This window comes from Alligator mississippiensis, chromosome 7, assembly GCF_030867095.1.
Source record: "Alligator mississippiensis isolate rAllMis1 chromosome 7, rAllMis1, whole genome shotgun sequence".
NCBI classification, from domain to species: Eukaryota; Metazoa; Chordata; order Crocodylia; family Alligatoridae; genus Alligator; species Alligator mississippiensis.
This window is the reverse complement of record NC_081830.1, coordinates 3,073,318-3,090,332: the sequence shown is the minus strand read 5'-3', so window position 1 is coordinate 3,090,332 and position 17,015 is coordinate 3,073,318. Positions and strand designations below refer to the sequence as shown.

At 57.5% G+C, this 17,015-nt stretch overlaps 3 protein-coding genes and 1 long non-coding RNA gene across 7 annotated transcripts; 2 read left to right on the top strand and 2 right to left on the bottom strand.

The window, feature by feature from the left end:
• Nucleotides 1–767: 767 nt before the first annotated feature.
• On the bottom strand, nt 768–1,411 carry LOC109281126 (uncharacterized). The gene is made up of 2 exons (XR_002087682.2): nt 1,304–1,411; nt 768–990 (listed from the first exon to the last, which is right to left on the bottom strand). It is a non-coding gene; the product is annotated as an uncharacterized LOC109281126 (long non-coding RNA).
• Nucleotides 1,412–1,722: 311 nt separating this feature from the next.
• PIP4P1 (phosphatidylinositol-4,5-bisphosphate 4-phosphatase 1) lies at nt 1,723–6,446 on the top strand. Its single transcript, XM_059731561.1, has 7 exons — nt 1,723–2,071; nt 2,170–2,360; nt 2,451–2,557; nt 2,648–2,753; nt 4,028–4,080; nt 4,349–4,439; nt 4,725–6,446. Exons 1-7 carry the CDS (start codon nt 1,897–1,899, stop codon nt 4,866–4,868), a joined length of 867 nt encoding a protein of 288 aa, XP_059587544.1. The 5' UTR covers nt 1,723–1,896; the 3' UTR covers nt 4,869–6,446.
• A 1,223-nt stretch (nt 6,447–7,669) lies between these two features.
• On the bottom strand, nt 7,670–13,110 carry APEX1 (apurinic/apyrimidinic endodeoxyribonuclease 1). 2 transcript variants are annotated; one of them, XM_019479455.2, is made up of 5 exons: nt 13,028–13,110; nt 11,802–11,919; nt 11,528–11,715; nt 9,797–9,989; nt 7,670–8,984 (listed from the first exon to the last, which is right to left on the bottom strand). In XM_019479455.2, the coding sequence occupies exons 2-5, from the start codon at nt 11,860–11,862 to the stop codon at nt 8,470–8,472; spliced, it is 957 nt and encodes a 318-aa protein (XP_019335000.1). In that variant the 5' UTR covers nt 11,863–11,919; nt 13,028–13,110; the 3' UTR covers nt 7,670–8,469. The 2 variants fall into 2 exon arrangements, with proteins under 2 accessions (XP_019335000.1, XP_006266626.1); XM_006266564.4 differs by having other exon boundaries at nt 11,802–11,924; nt 13,028–13,105.
• A 36-nt stretch (nt 13,111–13,146) lies between these two features.
• Nucleotides 13,147–16,927, top strand: OSGEP (O-sialoglycoprotein endopeptidase). Of its 3 annotated transcripts, none has more exons than XR_002087684.2 (11): nt 13,147–13,270; nt 13,344–13,463; nt 13,540–13,715; nt 13,797–13,892; nt 14,184–14,233; nt 14,471–14,549; nt 14,655–14,720; nt 14,959–15,049; nt 15,597–15,672; nt 16,031–16,155; nt 16,713–16,927. XR_002087684.2 is itself a non-coding variant. In XM_006266573.4 (11 exons), the coding sequence occupies exons 1-11, from the start codon at nt 13,156–13,158 to the stop codon at nt 16,750–16,752; spliced, it is 1,008 nt and encodes a 335-aa protein (XP_006266635.2). In that variant the 5' UTR covers nt 13,147–13,155; the 3' UTR covers nt 16,753–16,927. The 3 variants fall into 3 exon arrangements, 2 of the variants coding, with proteins under 2 accessions (XP_006266635.2, XP_019334999.1); XM_006266573.4 differs by having other exon boundaries at nt 16,057–16,155; XM_019479454.2 differs by lacking the exons at nt 16,031–16,155; nt 16,713–16,927 and having other exon boundaries at nt 14,959–15,065; nt 15,597–15,678.
• The last annotated feature ends 88 nt before the right edge of the window (nt 16,928–17,015 follow it).

The window sequence follows — 17,015 nt, the reverse complement described above, 5'->3', positions numbered from 1 at the left end:
TGTGGAGGCATTTAATACCCTTCCCACTGCATAGAGGGGAAGAATCACTGCCCTCCATCTGTTGGCAGCACTCACTCCCCTCGGTGTGGAGGCATTTAATACCCTTCCCAGTGCTGCATAGAGGGGAAGAATCACTGCCCTCCATCTGTTGGCAGCACTCACTCCCCTCGGTGTGGAGGCATTTAATACCCTTCCCAGTGCATAGAGGGGAAGAATCACTGCCCTCCATCTGCTGGCAGCACTCACTCCCCTCGGTGTGGAGGCATTTAATACCCTTCCCAGTGCTGCATAGAGGGGAAGAATCACTGCCCTCCATCTGCTGGCATCGCTCACTCCCCTCGGTGTGGAGGCATTTAGTACCCTTCCCAGTGCTGCATAGAGGGGAAGAATCACTGCCCTCCATCTGTTGGCAGCACTCACTCCCCTCGGTGTGGAGGCATTTAATACCCTTCCCAGTGCTGCATAGAGGGGAAGAATCACTGCCCTCCATCTGCTGGCATCGCTCACTCCCCTCGGTGTGGAGGCATTTAGTACCCTTCCCAGTGCTGCATAGAGGGGAAGAATCACTGCCCTCCATCTGCTGGCATCGCTCACTCCCCTCCGCTTGGTGTGGAAGCATTTAATACCCTTCCCACTGACATGCCCGTCTTCCTGCCCATTGCTCCTCTGCGGTGAGGATCACTTGGCCCATCGACTAGGGAGCATGGGAACCGAGTCAGACTTCCTGAGCTATGACACAGCACAAAAACAAGACAGGCAACAGGGACTTGTTGCTCTCAAAGGAGCTTTATTGCAACAATACAGCTAACACACACACACACACCCTACCAAGGTGGCAACAGCTTCCTATTGACGTTGTGATGTCAGCCCTCAGGAAGGGAGTTACACCTTACTACATCTCTCTTTCTCAAGATTTCCAAAGAACTGCACAATCCTTTTGAAAGGAGAGGTTGCAAGCACATCAGGGCCTTGCGAGTCTTTACCACTTCCCTACAAAACGAGAAAAATCACAGCAAAAATATCAACAAGCCTTTCATTTAAAGCAGAGAGGTTCACCAATGGTGTCTCCTGGGGGGGGCGGCACACACCCTGCCCTAGGGCAGGGAAGAGGTAGGATATGATGGAGAAAACCTCTGTAGGAAGGAGTGTGCCCCTGGAAGGAGAACACGTGCGGCTGCGCGGCACCCCGGAGGCTCTCTCTGGCAATGTGTCAACGTTTCCCCGGGGAAGCGGAGCGCCGCCGGCTCCTCCCTCCCTCCCTCCCTGCTGGCCCACTCGTGCGTGCAGCCCCGCTCCCACCCACTGATCTTTGCTTTTGCACCGCTCAAGGCCGCCCTTATCGCGCTGTTTGGGGAGCGGGTCACGGCCCCGCCGTGCGTCTGCAACGGCCCTGGCCCCGCATCTGACGTCAGCGCCGCGCCCCCGCCCCGCCCCTCGGCAGTGGGAGGAGCCAAAGAGCAGGCCCAATGCCAACGGAGCTTTGTGTCACGTGACCAGGCAGGATGCCACTTCCGACCAAACAGCGGGATGACGGGAGAGTGGAGGGGAAGTCATGTGACGGGGATGTCACGTGTAAGGCGAGCGTGGGTGGGGCGGGAAGCGGGAGGAGGACTAGCCAATGGCAGCAGCTCCCCCGAATGAGCCCCGGCCCAATGGGGGAGCGCGCGCCTGTCTCACGTGCCCGCCAAGCCCCGCCCCTGCAGGGCCCGGGAGGCGGAGCCCACAGAGGGTCACATGAGCGCGTCCCTGGCCACCGCGCAGCCAATGGGCGCGCGTCCCCCTCTCACGTGACCCGGCGGACGCCGCCGAGACGAGAGGAGCGAAGAGCAGAGGAGACGAGAGCAGAGGAGGGCAAGGCGGCGGCGCCAGCGCCAGCTACGGCAGCCGGGAGGGGCGATGGCGGCGGACGGCGAGCGCTCCCCGCTGCTGCCGGCCGAGCCCGGCGATACAGGGACGCCTGGGGGCGGCGGCAGCGGCGGGGGTGGCCTGGCGGGGCCGGGCGCGCTCGTGCCCTCCGCCCCGCTCCCGCCGCAGTGGGGTTCCGCGGGGGCTAAACCCGCCCCGCCACAGGGTGAGAGTCTGGGGGGCGTGTCTTCACGCGAGGGGGCGTGGTCTAGGGTGGGGGAGGGGCTGCACCAAGTGGCACCTATTCCCCCCCCACCTTTGCAGGCTTCCCGCCCTTCCCCGAGGGGCACCCGGCCGTGCTGCCCGGCGAGGACCCGCCGCCCTACTCGCCCCTGACCAGCCCCGACAGCGGCAGCGCCCCCATGATCACCTGCCGCGTCTGCCAGAGCCTCATCAACGTGGAGGGCAAGATGCACCAGCACGTGGTCAAGTGCAGCGTCTGCAACGAGGCCACCGTGAGTCCCTGCCGCCACCCCCCCCCCCCGTTCCCCTCCCCGGGATCCCCCTCTCCGCAGCGCTCACCCGAATCTCCTCCCTGCCCCCAGCCCATCAAGAACGCGCCGCCGGGGAAGAAGTACGTGCGGTGCCCCTGCAACTGCTTGCTCATCTGCAAGGTGACGTCTCAGCGCATCGCCTGCCCCCGGCCGTACTGGTGAGACACCGCGAGGACGGAGGCTGGCCTCGGGGACGTGGCGCGTCTCGGTCCCGTGGAGTTAAACGCACGTTTTTTCTCTGCCCGCAGTAAAAGAATCATTAACCTGGGCCCGGTGCACCCCGGCCCCTTGAGCCCCGAGCCTCAGCCCGTGGGAGTGCGTGTTATCTGTGGGCACTGCAAGAACACCTTCTTGGTAAGCTGGGGCCCAAGACGAGAAGGGGACGGGGAAATCCCAGCTCCTAATTGGCGTCTGGATGTACTCCTCCCTGCGGGGAGCGGGAAGAGCGAGCGTGCACGCGGAGGGTGGGTGTACCAGTCTGTCCCGGTAGATTTCAATCCAGGTGCAAAGCATCATCACGCACGTGTGCACACAAAGTAAAAAGTGCTGTATCATTTGGCGGTGTCCCGAAAGCTGGCGGGAAAGGACAGTTTTCTTACCTTTTGTTAGACCAACTGGAAAATGGCATCATTTTGGAACCAAGAGTTCTAGTTTTTTGTATCATTTGGTTGATGCACATCCCGATTTATTATTATTTTTTAACGGTTACAAGTAAATAAACCTTCATGCTAAATTTGGGATGATTTTGCCCTGTTCGTTTGCTCGGGTAAGGAGAAGTATGGGCTCGGCGGATGATCCTGACGGTGCCTCCTGGTGTCAGAGGGTGGATCTTAACCCTTGTGGCAACTATATTAGTGTCTTGTAGCTCAGCCCCTGTATTCTTCTCTGGATGAAGCCCTGAACACTGTGTGTGTGTATGTGAAATGGGGATGTAAACCTTCATGCTAAATTTGGGATGATTTTGCCGTGTTCGTTTGCTCGGGTAAGGAGAAGTATGGGCTCGGCGGATGATCCTGACGGTACCTCCTGGTGTCAGAGGGTGGATCTTAACCCTTGTGGCAACTATATTAGTGTCTTGTAGCTCAGCCCCTGTATTTTTCTCTGGATGAAGCCCTGAACACGCTCTGTGTGTGTGTGAAATGGGGATGTGTGTGTGTGAGAAATGGGGAGCAGTAAGAGGATTGGATAAATTCTTGGAGGAAATGGGTATCACTAGCTATTGAGCACGGGATTTAAGGATGATGCAGCCTCCTAGACCTTAAATGCTGGAGGCCATGAGTGAGCATGGAGCATTGGGGGGTGGGGGGACCCTGGTTGTACCCAGTTCACTGGTTATTCCCTTTCAGCATCCACTCCCTGCCACTGACTGACACAGGATGCTGGGTGAGAATAAAGGGCAGTTCTTAGGCTCTTATGTAAGGTGACTCCTTAGTTTAGGCTGTAATATATTTGCATTACGTTTAGACTTCATTTGAAAGGTTTATTTATCTTAAAACCTGTGGTAGTCTTTGCTTGTTTTTATCTTTCAATCCTTTTAAAAAGGAAAGGGAACTAATGGATTAGGCGTGTAGAAGCTTGGAAAGTCCTATGTGTATATTAAACTTCCTCTTGCATCTCTTCTTTTCCAGTGGACAGAGTTCACAGACCGCACTTTAGCCCGCTGCCCACACTGCCGTAAGGTGTAAGTGACTTATCGCTTGTCACAGTTGGACCCCCTGTTCCTGTGCACGACTAGACTGCAGGGAGCCCTGCTCGGTGGGGTGGGATTGTTCGAATACATGTAATGGCCCCAGAGGTCCAGGGAATGCAGCAACTGTGTGAATCGAGCTGTGTTGTGGGCTGGGAGCCAGGTCTTCTGCGTTCTGCCTCCAGCTTTGGGAAAGAAATGAGACTTCAGCTGGTTTAGAATAGGGGTTGGACATCTCATGCTCCGTTCTGTTTTCTTCCAGATCGTCTATTGGGCGCAGGTATCCCCGGAAGAGATGTATCTGCTGCTTTCTCCTAGGTGTAATAATGGCTGCGACTGCCACGGGCTTAGCAGTGAGTGTCTAGATGAAAGGGTGGGATTACTGGTGCTTCAAACCTCTTCCCCTCATTCCTCCCAGGGCCGAGAGCTGGGGCTGAGTCTTGGCCTACCCAGGGGTGGGGGACTTGAAATCCCTTCTTCTCAGGCATCTGGGACCAGAAGCAGGAATCCTAGTTCCTTATCTCTTGTGCTGAGCAGTAGATGCCCACTCCCTCCAGAGTTGGGCTGGAACCTGGGGCTCTCCTGGTCTAAGCTGTTGGCTGGATATCCTGACCCTGGCTGTCTTTCTGTCTCTACAGTTTGGCACGTGGAAGCACGCCCGTCGATATGGCGGGATCTATGCCTCCTGGGCACTGGTCATTCTTCTAGCTGTGGTATGCCTGGGCCGGGCCATGTATTGGGCTTGCATGAAAGTCAGCCACCCGGTCCAGAACTTCTCCTGAGCCGCCTCCTACCCAACGTTTCCCTCCAGTTGGTCGCCATCATCCCCCCCTCTAGCACTACACCATGTGCAGGGCCCCTTGCCCTACTGCTTCCTTCCAGCTATCATCCGACCGTCCAGCCTTCTCTTTGAACCCCTCACCGTGGTCATGCTCCTCTTCTCCCCCACCTCTGCCAAAGCCAGGAAGGGCAGGTGGGCTTCGCAAGGAAGAGGTCTCTGACTGATGAAACCCTGAGGCTAGGAGGACATGACCCTGCCGATGCCAGGAACACTTGGACAACAGTTGCTCAGCTGGAACCTGTTGCCAAGACCGGGGACTGGCTCGGGGTAGCCCTGCATGGACGAAGAGGAAGCCAAACCACAGTGGCTCAGCTGGGATCCACCCCTCAAACAAGAGATGGCTGACAGTGGCGCCAGCCTTTACGCAAGAGGACGAAACGGTAGTTCTGGTCACTGAAGAGCCCTTGGGCAGTCCCTTGTCTCTCTTGAGCAGGAGGAGGGAGTGGGGAGCACAGCTGTGATGTCTGCATGTGTGGTGGGTGTGTTGGGAATGAGTAGGAGGTTGCAGAACATTCCACAATGTATGTTGGGGGCTGATGAGGGGCCCCAAATTCCCCGTTCCCTTACCCAGCATCCCCTGCCCCCCGCTTGTCTTCTGTCAAGGGACCAAATGTAGCATTTTTGTGGGGCACCCTAGGGCTGCAGCTGGTGCCTCTGTGCTGGGGAGGCCCAGGGGCTGTTGCTGATGGTGGTGGCAGAAGCTGCTTCCTGTTTGCTCTTCCCCTTGCTCCTTGGGTAGTCTGGTTGCACATTCCCAAAGAAAGAGGGCAGCCCCATCCTGAACCTCTCGCATCTCCCTCGGGCACAATGGACAAGGAAGGCCTCAGGGCCTTCCCTTCCTGCTGTTGGGTTTGACCACCATAGTAGCATCCCCTTCCTATTGTGCCCCTGGACTTCTGTGCCTCTGGGGCACCACACCATATCTTGGGTGAGGGTGGAATAGGTTTGGGGATCATCTTCCTCCTTTCTTTTCTTTTTTTTTTTTCCTCCTCTTCTAGGGCTACTTTTGAGGAACGGTTTGGGGAGAGACCCCTCCTCCCTCATGCCTTTATGTTCCTCTGGAGCAGGCACAAATGGAGGTTGTGAGAGGGAAAGGTGATCATCTTGGCTAGTATCACTTCCTTTTGGGGTAGCATCTCTTTTGGGGGAGTGACCAGCACTTCCTGTTCCAGAGCAGGGAGATGGAAAGTGTCAGGCCTCGGTTCCTCAGTGATCCATGGCTGGGTGGGTGGCAGGACATGGGGCTCCTCTCCCACCCCCTTTGGATCTCCACATGTCCCGGGGCCAGCCCGTTCCTGCCAAGCTCATGTGGACAAACTGGATACCGCTTTTGGCTTGTACATAACCCACCACCCCTGTATATAACTATTTAAACTCCACCCTTTGCTCTTGCTCTTTCCGGGGGTTTGTCCCCTCCCCATTCAGTGCTAATTTAAATTGGGTTTGTGTCTTTCCCAACCCCCAGGGACAGACAGACTGACAGATGATCTGACTGTAAATAAAGAAGATTTCACATGTCTCAAGGATGTCTGGGTCACTTCTCTGTCCCTAGGACTGCTTTTTTTCCCCCCCTTCTTGTCTGGTATGGGTCCCTGAGGTCTTCTCTTAACCTTTTCTGCTACAATCCTGGCTGAGAATACACAAAACTGCTACACCCCCAAGGCTGCAGATACAGGGCCTCTAACTCCCTCCCCTCCTCCAAAACTGGAAAAGTCCTGTGTTCCTGCTTCAGCCAGTCCCCCGGCTCTGAGTGGAGCAGAGCCACCATCCCCTGGGGAACAGGAGGAGATGGAGTTGGTTTCTAATGGACCCTTCTTAGTTTTTTCTGCAACCTCTTCACTATGGGGTGAGTGTTTCAGAGAGGGTGGGGTGGGTTCATGAAGGGCACTGCATTCATCTGGTTAATGGGAGGGGGCTCTGTGTGCTATGCCTGAGGGGAGGGTATGGATGGGTGGGGGTGGAGATTGGCCTGTTTCTCCTTCTGTAACAGAGCCAGGAGGATACTTTATGGGAGAGGTGTGGACTTACATACAGCCAGAATTGCCTCAGCTCCTGGTGCCCTCCTGTTCCCAACTCTAGAACTGGACTGCAGAGGACTTACTTAGCCATAGGGGGATAGTACAGCCACTTCCCCACCACAGGTCTGCCCTTCACGTGGCATAGCAGCAGGACCCCTGGTTCTGGTTCGTGCTAATGAGGCAAGGGGCCAAGTCATGTATGCTCATCGTAGCAGGCAGAGGCTGGCTGTCTAAGCAAGACCAGATCATGATTTTGACGGACAGGGCTGTTGCACTCGAGCGTGCCTTGTCCACTTCCCTGCCCCCCGCTTCAAGAATCGGTCTGGGTTCTCTGTAAACCGTGCGAGTTGTTTCTGTATCGGGACACTCCTATCTCAGCTTGGGGATCAGGCACTGCTGTTTGTTTCGATAAGTCTGAGCACTTCTCCCTTTGGAGCAGCTTCCTCAAAGTTCCTGCAGACTCAAACAGGCACCACTCTGCTGGGTTTCCTTGAGATCAGCATTTCAGGCTTTCTACAAACCCAGGCATGTTCTTCCTCCCTCATTTGTGCTGACAGGCTAGAAATTAATTTCCCTCCCACCACGCAGGAGCTGGGGTTTGATGTAGGGACCTCCGGTATGGCTCATTTACTGGATGGATGCCTCCCCTGGAGCTTTAGAGGACCTAACTGTAATGAGACAGAGCTCACATTCCCTTGCCCCCAAAGAGATGAGATGCAACAGCTTGTTTTAAATGTGTTTTATTCAATACTCCTTGCAACAACATACAGCCCCCAGCAAAACTGGGGAAACCCCCTCTAGTGGGGCATTGGCTTCTAGGCAAGAGAGCTACTTAGTTTTGCAGGTAAAAAATAGTGCCCTACTTCTCCATTATGAGTAGGGTCTCTGAATCTTGGGGAGAAAGAAACAAGCAGATACTAGGGTGGCCCTTACAGGTGGAGGGATGTAGGGACTGTACTGGGGGTCACAGCAAGGCTTGGGCAGTGCGGGAGGATCGGAGTCCTGGTCTGAACAGGGTGCAGCGTAATTGTCCCCAGGTTATGTTTGCCGCAGGTTCTTGGTTTGAGCTGTGGGGTCAGGGACCCTGAGCGTTGGCTCTCCCATGTGCAGGGGGTTGAACTGGGACTGCTCTGGGGGTACCCCTGGGGTGAGGCATTGCCTGACCTTGGCACAAGGCCTTTTCTCTGTACTCCTCTCCGTGGCTCTTATAGGACTATACGAAGACATACAGGCCCATTCTTCTGCTCATGTGGCCATTACCCTCTTACAGGGCTCTGTAGATGCACAGAGGTCAAGGATATGTCCCAAGGGCAGACAGAGGCCAACAGGCCAAAGTCCTGCTTACAAGACATATTAAGACTTGATCAGAATTGGAAAGATGAATATAGTCCCCTTCTACCTCGGATTTATATGGGGAGAGGGGGACTATTCGGGCTGTGGACCCAAGCCCTGCTGCGCAGAACATAAAGGGTAAGAAAGCATTGGGGTGATGGGGCTGTAGGGGCATGTTGGCCCCAGCCCAGCTCAGAGGGCCACATAGAGGGTGATGGGGCAGTGGTCACTGCCCATGACCTGGTTGCGGATCTTGCTGTCACACACAGCCCCTTGCAGGCTTTGCGATACCAGGAAATAGTCCAGGCGCCAGCCCACATTCTTGGCGCGGGCGTTCATCATGTAGGTCCAGAAGGTGTAGGCATAGGGTGTGTCTGGGTACAGGTGACGGAAGGTGTCGAGGAAGCCGGCTGCCAGCAGCTCCCCAAAGCCCTCACGCTCCTGGGGTGTGAATCCAGCTGACTTCTTGTTGCCCTTGGGGTTCTTGAGGTCAATCTCCTTGTGGGCCACATTGAGGTCCCCACACAGGATGAGGGGCTTGCGGGCATCCAGCCCTTTCAGGTAGGCCCGGAAGGCAATATCCCACTGCTGGCGGTACTCCAGGCGCACCAGGCCCCGGCCTGCATTGGGCACGTAAGCGGTAACAAGGAAGTGCGAGGGGAACTCGGCTGTGATCACCCGCCCCTCCTTGTCATGCTCTTCCTCGCCTGTTGGGGACAAGTGGGAGCAGAGGTCAGAAAGGGCAAAAGGAACGGTAGGAGTGGGATGCAAAGGCACGAGAGTAAGGAAGGCAGGAGTCTCTGAGGGCACATGCAGAAGTGGTTCAGGGTCAGAAGGGACAAAGGACATAGGATGGTAAAGGTCAGAAGTTGGGACACAGGTCAATCACAAAGGTGTCTGGGTAGAGTTGAGCTCAAATGGTCAGGGTGGGTCCTTGAATCCGAGGCAGAAAGTAAAAGGGAAAGATGTAAGGCTTGGGGAAAGTGATCTGAGAGCCAATTAAGAGGGAAGTAAAGGGACAGTCATGGGGTAAAGGGAGGAGGGACAAAAGTCAAGGCTGTTCAGGCTAAAGTCGAGAGGAGAAGGCTCGGTGTACCAGAAATCACATGGAAAGGTCACCAGCAGGTAGGGTTCGATGGGCAAACGTTTGGAGGCTGGGGGCAGAGAAGTTAAGGGACCGCAGACATGGGTCCCACGCTCAGAGGTTGAAGAAAAGGAATGCAGATACGAGGGTCAAAGTCGGAGATTGCAAGCAGCTGAAAGGTCAAGGACAGCAATCACCAGCTTAAAGAGGTGCACAAGGAGGCCTGGCCACAGGAGCAGGCAGCATGGTTTTTGCCCGAGATGAGAAAAGGATGCCTAGAAAAGGCAATTAATAAATAAATAAATAAATAAAAAGGGAATCAACCAGAGGGTGAGGGAGAAGAGGTGATGGCGCATGGCAAGTGGGCTCCAAGGGGAGCACTGGGGTGCTAGAGGATGTCAAGGGTCAGAGATGGAAGCGGGGGGAGGTCCTCACCAATGCCATAGGTGACATTAAGCGGCTCAGTCTTGGAGAGCAGGGCCACCCCGCTATAGCCTTCCTTGTCATCAGAGCAGGCCCAGTACTTGTGTGGGTATTCGGGCATGTCCCGTATCTCAGGGGGCAGCAGCTTCTCTGCACATTTTGTCTCCTGTAGGCACAGCACATCCGGGCCCTCTTCGCGCACCCACTGTGGGGAAGGGTTGGGTTGGTCAGGGTGGCTGGGCAGGGCTGGGCTGGGCTGGCAGCCAGGACTCCTGGCTTCCAGCCCCAGCCCAGGTCTCTAAATCTAAAACACAGAAACCTATTTCCTAGACTCTCCCCGTCTCTGCTACTGCGGCCCCCTTCCCAAGCGTCCTCCTGGACTGTCCTATAAACCTCAATCCCGTTATAATCCACCGGACTCCGTGCCCCTTCCCAAACTAGGCCCTACCCCTCTTGTGGCCTCGCTGTGTGTCATCCTCCTGCTGTAGTGCTAGGTGTTCTTTTAATTGCTCTGTAGCTAAGGCTGCGTCGCTGAAACCAGCCCCATGGGAGCAGAAAGCCTCATCTCCTTTGCTCTCAAGACAGGTTTCTTATATTGTTGAGGCTGTGTTGAGAGCGAGCTTCTAACCAGCATAAGACCTGACCTGACTGTACCTGTATAATAGTGCATGATAGCAGCACGGCTGGGAATATCCTCCCCCTCCACCTCCTCGTTAGCTCTAAAGTACATTGGAAGGGTTTTTTGGGGGGGAAAAAACAAAATGATATTTTTTGGACAGCAACTGCAGCAGGAAGATTGAGATCCAAGATTCAGAATTGATCCCTCCCACCCCTGCCGGCCGTTCAAGAACGTCTAGAGGCCAAATCAATTTGAGGGGAAAAAAGGGGCAACTTGCCCCCCCCACACCCAGGACATGACTGCTCGTTCATTAAACCTGGTGGCAAAAATCAAGAAAGGGGGTGGCCGAGAGAGAGCCCCAAACGTCTAAAAGTCAACGTTTACCAGATTTGGGAGGGAGGGAATATATTTGAACTGTAAATTCAAAACCAACTTAATAAACTGAGAGGCTGATTTATTCCTAGTTTTTAACTGCACCCCCAACCATCCTATTCCCCAAAACGTTGTGGGCCAAAAATAAAAGTTAATAAGCCAAGTTCTCCTTCTGCACGTCTCCAAAACACACACGAGTTACTGTTTCTACCCTGAGAGGGGAAATGGAGGAGCCAAGGGGAGGCAGTTTGAAGGCAGCACAAACAGGAAAGAGACCTGCAGTGTCCCGTGACCCCAACCAGGGCTCTGGCTACTAGGCTACACCATAAAAGGAAATTGTTCTTGGCTGCTGCAGCTCCGAGCGCTCTCAAGCAACGCCACTGCCGTCTGTGGGCCTCGCTCCATGCTCGTATTAAAACCGAACAGAAACCAGCTATATAGCGTTATGTATTTCCAAGCACTGACTGGATACCAGCAACCATAGTTGGAAGACGGAGATCCTAGATTCAAATCCTCCCACCTCTGCCGGCAGTTTGAGAACGGCTAGAGGTCCAATCAATTTAAAGGGGAGAAAAGGGGCGACCTGCCCCATCTCTCGATAGATGCATTTTGAACGGCAATTACTCTGCACCTTCAGCGGGGCCAAATGCACGGCTCGGTTCACCGGTTACTTGTGCGCTAAGTGCTTTGCAGCTGGGGCCGGTTGCACTTTGAATGTATGTACTGCGCGACTCTCCCGTCTCGGCTCTTACCTCCAGCCCCTTCTTCTTGAACCACGCGCGGAGCCCGTCCACGTTCCAGGAGGTGACCTTCAGCGTGTACCTCTTCCCGCCGGGGGAGGCGAGCTTGTCCGGGGGGTCCTGGTAGAGGATCGGCCCCTCGACGGCCTTCTCCTTGGCGCCTTTGGCTCCTTCTTTCTTATTCTTCTTCGCCTCGGGCTCTGCGGGGAGAGAGGGCGGGGGGCTCCAGCGCTCGCACGGCACAGCACGGGACGGGGAGCCACGGGGGGACGGGGAGGACTCTTACCTGGGACCTCGGGCTCCTCCCCGCTGTCCCCTCCTCCCTGCTTCTTCCCACGCTTGGGCATCTCGGGCCACCCGCAGCCACGCCGCGGCGCCAGGAGCCGACGGAGCTTGCTGAGAGCCTGCACTGGGGAGAGGAGGGGGCGGCGCGGTGAGTGCTGGAGGACGGGGGACCATGCACCCGGGCGCCCAGGCTTGTCCGGGGGCAGCAGGGGGGAAGTGGCCACCCCGTCTCCTGCTAGCGGCTCCCCGCTTCCTCCCCCACCCCACATGGGCTGGACGGGCAGCGGGGCCCGGGCCAGCCCCCCATTGCAATGCCAAAGCCCTCTGCTCCCCAGCCAACCACCGCAGAGCACCCGCTCCCCGGCCAATCACCACACAGCACATGCAGAACACCTGCTCCCTGGCCAATCACCGTGCAGCACACACAGACCACCTGTTCCCCCGCCAATCACCACAGAGCACTGGCAGAGTACCCGCTCCCTGGCCAATCAACGCCCAGCACACACAGAACACCCGCTCCCCGGCCAATCACTGCACAGCACACACAGAGCACCCGCTCCCCCGCCAATCACCACGGAGCACTAGCAGAGTACCCGCTCCCCCGCCAATCAACGCCCAGCACACACAGAACACCCGCTCCCCGGCCAATCACTGCACAGCACACACAGAGCACCCGCTCCCCGGCCAATCACCATGCAGCACGCAGAGCACCTGCTCCCTGGCCAATCACCGCGCAGCACTCACTGAGTACCCACTCCCCGGCCAATCACTGCCCAGCACACACAGACCACCTGCTCCCCCACCAATCACTATGGAGCACTAGCAGAGTACCCGCTCCCCCGCCAATCAACGCCCAGCACACACAGAACACCTGCTCCCCAGCCAATCACTGCACAGCACACACAGAGCACCCGCTCCCCGGCCAATCACCGCGCGGCACACGCAGAGCACCCCCTTCCCCGGCCAATCACCGCGCAGCGAGCGCCAACATCCATTCCCTGGCCAATTGCCGCCCCGCGCGCGGAGCAGCCGGGCCCCGGCCCATCCCCCCCAGCACCCCGTGCCCGGAGGAGCCGGGACGCCGAGCACGTGCCCCGCGGCCCGCTCAACCCCCGCGCCCGGCTCCCGGCACAAGCGGCCCCCCAGCCAATCGCAGCGCGCGGCACTGCGCTCCCCGCCCCCCCAGCCAATCGCGTGCCCGCTTCCCCCCGGCGCCCCGGCTCCCACCGGCGCTGCAGCTCGGCCCGCGCGGCCGCACAAAGACCGGAGCCTGCACGTGGGCGGTCACGTGGCCGGCGGCGGGGGGGCGGGGCCTTGACGTCAGGGGCGCGACGTGACGTCACGTGAGGTGGGCCATGCCGGTGGTGCTGGGCCTCGAGGGCAGCGCCAACAAGGTGGGCGTCGGCCTGGTGCGCGACGGGCGGGTGCTTAGCAACCCGCGCCGCACCTACGTCACGCCCCCGGGGCAAGGTGAGCGCCCCTCCCCCACCCCCCCCCTCCATGCCCCCCACCCCCATGTGACACGCTGTGGCCCCCATGGCAGGGTTCCTGCCCGGCCACACCGCGCGCCACCACCGCGCCTGCCTGCTGGAGCTGCTGGCCGAGGCGCTGCGCGAGGCCGGCCTGCGCCCCTGCGACGTGGACTGCGTGGCCTTCACCAAAGGTAGGGCGGGGCGGCCCCCGGGTTGGGCTGTGCCAAGGCGAGCGGACACTGATGCGTCGCCCCGTCCCCGCCGCAGGGCCGGGCATGGGCGCGCCGCTGGCGGTGGTGGCGGCGGTGGCGCGGACGGTGGCGCAGCTGTGGGACAAGCCCCTGCTGGGCGTCAACCACTGCGTGGGCCACATCGAGATGGGGCGGATGGTGACGGGCGCCCACGACCCCACCGTGCTCTACGTCAGCGGCGGCAACACGCAGGTACGGTACACCCCCTCCCCCTCCTCCCCGGCACAACAGCACCCGTGCGCCGTCCTCACCGACGTCTCCGCCCGCCCCCAGGTCATCGCGTACTCGCAGCGCCGCTACCGCATCTTCGGGGAGACCATCGACATCGCCGTGGGCAACTGCCTGGACCGCTTCGCCCGCGTGCTCAAGGCGAGAAGGGCCCCTAAACCAGTTAGAAAAGTCATATTTATCCGCCCCCTGCGGCCCTCGACGGCTTGCCGAACCTCGATTCAGATCCAGGGCCGTGTATTTGACGCCCGTGTGTTAATGTAAATGCCCCGCTTCCTGCTCCTGTGAGTTTTTGGGGGATACTAACAAAGGCCGAGGGCGAAGAGGATAGTGCAGAGGTTACTTATGGACGGGTGGGAAGAAGCAAGGAGGGCCATTGACTTAACTGCAGTCCCATCGGCAAACTTATCCCTTCTTTGCTGTCTGTTTTAGATCTCCAATGACCCCAGTCCTGGCTACAACATCGAGCAGATGGCAAAAAAGTGAGTGGCAAGGCACGAGGCCTGGTGGATTGGACCAGGTGGGGGGCAAGGCCCAGCAGCTGGGAGCCTCCCCGCAGCTGCCGAGAGACGCTGGCGGAGGGGGTTACGGTGGGGTAGAGCAGGGGAGGCCGGGAGCTGAGATTCCCCCAGCGTTTCATAGATTTCATAGACATTAGGGCTGGAAGGGACCTCGGAAGATCATCAGGAGGGCAGTAAGACGGTCTCCTCTCTCCACAGAGGTCAGAAGCTGGTGGAGCTGCCCTACACGGTGAAGGGGATGGATGTGTCGTTCTCAGGGATCCTATCCCACATAGAGGTGAAGAACCCATGAGTCCTGGCTCCAAACCACTAGATCCCACTGCCCGTCCAGATCTGGGGGATAGGATGCAGCAGGCCTCACTCCCTCTCTCTGCCCCTGCAGGAAGTGTCTCATAAGATGCTGGCATCAGGAGAGTGCACCCCTGAGGACCTCTGCTTCTCCCTCCAGGTGAGAAGCTGCCCTGCCCAAATGAGGGCTGTGGGTCAGGGGAAAGAGAGCCCAGAGCCGGGCTAGCAGTGACTGTGGGTCAGGAGCAAAGGGCACTGTCATGTCCTGTCGATCCCAGCAGGAATGGGAGGCAGTGCCGGGGCTGGGAAGCGGAGGAGGGAGCCTGGGCCGGCGGGGAGCTGCTGGAGCGTAGTGAGGGGCAGTGTTGAAGATGCGTACATCGTATCCCTCACCCCAGGAGACGGTGTTTGCGATGCTGGTGGAGATCACGGAGCGGGCCATGGCGCACTGCGGCTCCCAGGAGGTGCTCATTGTGGGCGGCGTTGGCTGTAGGTACCTGTGGGGGTGAGGATGCATCGCACAGCTGGAGATCTACCTCCCTCCCCCAGTCCTGCTTGCTCCTACGGCAGTCAAGCCCCCCAGTTTGCTGTCTTCCCAAGAATCCCTTCCAGACTGCACCCTCTCGATCCCCAGCACAGAGCACCCTGGGCGCGGTGATGCCAAATTCCCTTCTGCGCACATAACCTGCAGCTAAGCACCTGCCCCATGAACAGATCTCCGCATGAACCCCAGAATTGCTTTGTCCCCAGCAACAGTTTTCAGTTGCTGTCGTACCCCTCTCCGCCTGCCATTTTACAGGGGTCTCTTAGCTACCCAGGATGCATTACTGGATCTGTCATGTACCATGTCATCCACATATGGGGGTGAGGGGACCTGGAAATAGGCTATGATTGGGAGGGCACTTGCCACCGGTGGCACCAGGCTGCCCATTTGAATGGAGCTGAAGTCACTCTGACTTGTGTCACTTGTGGCCAGTGATTTTACACAGGAACCTTGACCCGGCTGGACTCTAACCCTGCCCTCTCTCCCCACCAGGTAACCTGCGGCTGCAGGAGATGATGGGGATCATGTGTGAAGAGAGAGGGGCCAAGCTGTTTGCAACAGATGAGAGGTAAAGACCAGCAGTGAGCAGAGGCAGGCCCTAGCATGTGCCACACCACAGTGAGCAAGCTCTGTGGTTCAGGGTTCCCATCAGGCTGACACACAGCTTTTTGGCAAGAGTGAAGTCTGCCCTGTTCAGCTGGAAACGAGGAAGGCCCTCAAAGTTATGAGGGCTTTGGGGTCCTTACCTGTCCCCCACATCTAGAGCCAGTGATGAAACCTGGGAATCTAGGCCTTCAGATTGCACCACTCCTCCCTTCCTGTGTAACTGTAGGCTGTACTCCCTTCCCATAGCTGGGGTTGAGCCCAGGAGCGTTGCCTTCTGATCCTTCTCCAGCCCTTTCGACCCCACTCTCTGCTGCCTCTAGGAGCTCTCGCCTCTCATCTCACCCAGGTTCTGTATTGATAACGGGGCCATGATTGCTCAGGCTGGCTGGGAGATGTTTCGTTCAGGACAGGTGACCACGCTGGAGGATTCCTGGATTACACAAAGGTATGGGATGAGGGTGGCATGCAAGATACTTCCAGCAAAGACAGGGAAATATCAGTGCTGTTTATTGCATGGTCCCTTGGTGAGACATCATCAGGGCTCTGGTGTGTAGTTGTGGTCACCCACATACAAAGCTAATAACTGTGATTTAGAGTACGTGCAAAGAAGGGCTGCTGAGAGGGTTAGGGGATGGAAAGATGCAAGAAGAGCACGGCTGGTTTTACCTGGTAAAACAAAGGCTAAGAGGGAGATCTAGTTAACACCCAAGAGGGAGAAGAGCTCTTGTCTTGGTGATAATTGGGGTTGAACTGACCAGGAATAAACATGGATGGGAAATTACCAGTTGAAGCAGCGAGGCTTTGGGACCAGCCTTCCAGTGGGAGGCAAGCTGGTTTCAAGACGGCCACAACCGTCATTCCCTTCACTCACTGACCAGGCTGCCTGAGGCAATAGGGGCCGAGCTGTAGACACAGGGGGTCCTCAGTGCTGGGGGAACCTGCAACCAAATGGGCACGGTACAGACAACCCTGCGTCTACATGTGCCTGTCTGTGCCTTGTAGGTACCGCACAGATGAAGTAGAGGTGACCTGGCGTGATTAACACCTTGGCCATGCTGAGCAAGGCGGCCTCTGGCAGCAGCTGCTGCACCCAGAGACACTTGGAGTGAGGTGCAGAAGAGGCACAGCTGGGAGCTATTCCAGTTCGAGGTGCTGGGCTCCCTCCGGGTCCCAGGTTGGGGCTGTTTAAGTTCTGAATAAAGCAGTTGGCTTTTGTAGCTGTTTTGACCTCCTTCCTCCTTTGCATGGGCACAAAGGCAAGGAGCTTCCCCCTGGCATCCAGCAAAATTTGCCCTGACTTGGGGT